Raw genomic sequence first — 2,500 nt, forward strand, 5'->3', positions numbered from 1 at the left:
ACACTCTTATGCACACACACACTTATACACACACTCTTATGCACACACACACTTATACACACACTCTTATGCACACACACACTTATACACACACTCTTATGCACACACACACTTATACACACACTCTTATGCACACGCACACTTATACACACACTCTTATGCACACACACACACTTATACACACACTCTTATGCACACACACACTTATACACACACTCTTATGCACACACACACTTATACACACACTCTTATGCACACACACACACTTATACACACACTCTTATGCACACACACACTTATACACACACTCTTATGCACACACACACTTATACACACACTCTTATGCACACACACACACACTTATACTAGGGGTGTAACGGTACACAGAAGTCACGGTTCGGTTCATACCTCGGTTCGGACATCACGGTTCGGTACGAGTTCGGTACAATGGAGGGAAAAGCAAAACAAAAATGCAGAAAGCATTTTTTTTTGTACATGTCTCAGGCTGTACCACCTAGTGTCATACAGTCTCTTCCCTGAGCCATCTGCAACAGCCTGAAGTGTGTAAGATGTAGGCTAAACAGTACAATAAGTACCCAGACTCCATCTGTAACTTGTAAATAAAATAAGACAATCAGCTATAAAACTGAAAATAGGCCTACAGCATCTCTTATTTCTGAAAGTGCAAATTACATAGAAAAATGATTTTTAAAAATCCACTTAAGCAAGACCTTCAACATCTGTGTTTAGTTGTATATGGAAGGGTCTACAATTTGCCTCAATATTTTTTTTATTGTGTGTAAAGTAATAATCTAGCCTACTAACTGTGAAAATATCACACTATTTTGCCTTTTTTTAAAAAACGAAATGGGTCCTTTCATTTCATAAACAGACCACAACTAGAAGTCACGTGACTTTGCCCTTTGACGTTAACTCACCGTAGCATGGTTTGTTTATTAGCCTGGTTAGCGTTGTCACTTTATTTTACTGTCTATGCACTTAACACTACCAGAACCTCATGTGAGAAGTTACAAGTTACCCCAACATAAAGGTAATTACCACGCGATTTACATAGCTTTCTGTCATTACGAAATCATTTAATGTAAGCCATAGGTTTTGGCCCTATTTGTATCCAAAGGCTGCTGAAGCGCAGGGGAAGTTTTTTCCCCTCGTTTCAGTGATTGGTAGCCTACATCATCTGGGTGATGGCTTCGAATATGTGTAGCATTTTTTCCACTCACATACCCAACAACTGCTGAACAACGCCGACACACAGTTTCATCTTATCCACCACTCTTTCGCCTGTACTAACGTTACTGTAACTGAAGTTCTCAAACTTGCGATCTTAAAGAGACCAGCGGATCCTCTAACTCTTGTGGGTCTAACCTTAGTGCTGCTAATGACTGACGGACTCGACCGACGACCTGACAAAAAAAACATAGGCGCCAATCAGAGCTTCAGAGCTAAGGCGAGGCTACAGATTAGCGTTAGGTGTCGCTAAAGAACTCCCGTAACTCTCGCTACTTAACAGTAATAGCGCATGACATTAATTAATCCGCACACGAGTTTTATGTATTTTTATACCGTGTATTCTCCGTGTAAATGCATGCACCGAACCGTGACGCCCGTACCGTTTCGGTTCAATACGAATACATGAACCGTTACACCCCTAACTTATACACACACTCTTATGCACACACACACTTATACACACACTCTTATGCACACACACACACACTTATACACACACTCTTATGCACACACACACTTATACACACACTCTTATGCACACACACACTTATACACACACTCTTATGCACACACACACTTATACACACACTCTTATGCACACACACACACACTTATACACACACTCTTATGCACACACACACACACTTATACACACACTCTTATGCACACACACACTTATACACACACTCTTATGCACACACACACTTATACACACACTCTTATGCACACACACACTTATACACACACTCTTATGCACACACACACACACTTATACACACACTCTTATGCACACACACACTTATACACACACTCTTATGCACACACACACTTATACACACACTCTTATGCACACACACACAAAAGTTGTTATGTATAAATTGCACCTGCTGGTGCGCCCTGTCTGTCCAGGTGACCTTTTTTAACCCTGTGATCGAGCGCGTTCCTCGTCTGAAGAGGCAGAAGAAGGTCTTCTCCAAACAGCAGGGTAAGACTAACTCCTTACAGCACGAGTGGAGCCCTAAACATTCCCTAAAGAACAATGATTCTGATTCTAGAATATGAATATCTAGAACTTGATTTGTACCGACATGTATTTCAATTGTTTGTGAAATAAACTAAACTAAACTAGAAGACACACGCCCTAGGTCCCAAAACCTGTCTGGACATATTATATGAACTGACTGAGATTTGTAAATCAAACACGGCGTGTGTTGTTTCAAAAGTGACGAGTTCTTGTGTGAGATCAGTA

At 40.8% G+C, this 2,500-nt stretch overlaps 1 protein-coding gene across 1 annotated transcript in view; it reads left to right on the forward strand.

The window, feature by feature from the left end:
• Nucleotides 1-2,500, forward strand: part of LOC143135914 (serine/threonine-protein kinase N1-like) — a 33,323-nt gene that overhangs the window by 16,756 nt on the left and 14,067 nt on the right. The window contains exon 9 of the mRNA XM_076296278.1: nt 2,161-2,236. Within this exon, the coding sequence (XP_076152393.1) occupies nt 2,161-2,236 (76 nt within the window). The remainder of the gene's footprint in view (nt 1-2,160; nt 2,237-2,500) is intronic.

The sequence above is a fragment of the Alosa pseudoharengus genome, unplaced genomic scaffold, assembly GCF_046254945.1.
Source record: "Alosa pseudoharengus isolate Yale_2024_CS ecotype anadromous, Long Island Sound unplaced genomic scaffold, YU_APseudo_1.1 YU_APseudo_1.1_scf_1, whole genome shotgun sequence".
NCBI lineage: Eukaryota > Metazoa > Chordata > Actinopteri > Clupeiformes > Clupeidae > Alosa > Alosa pseudoharengus.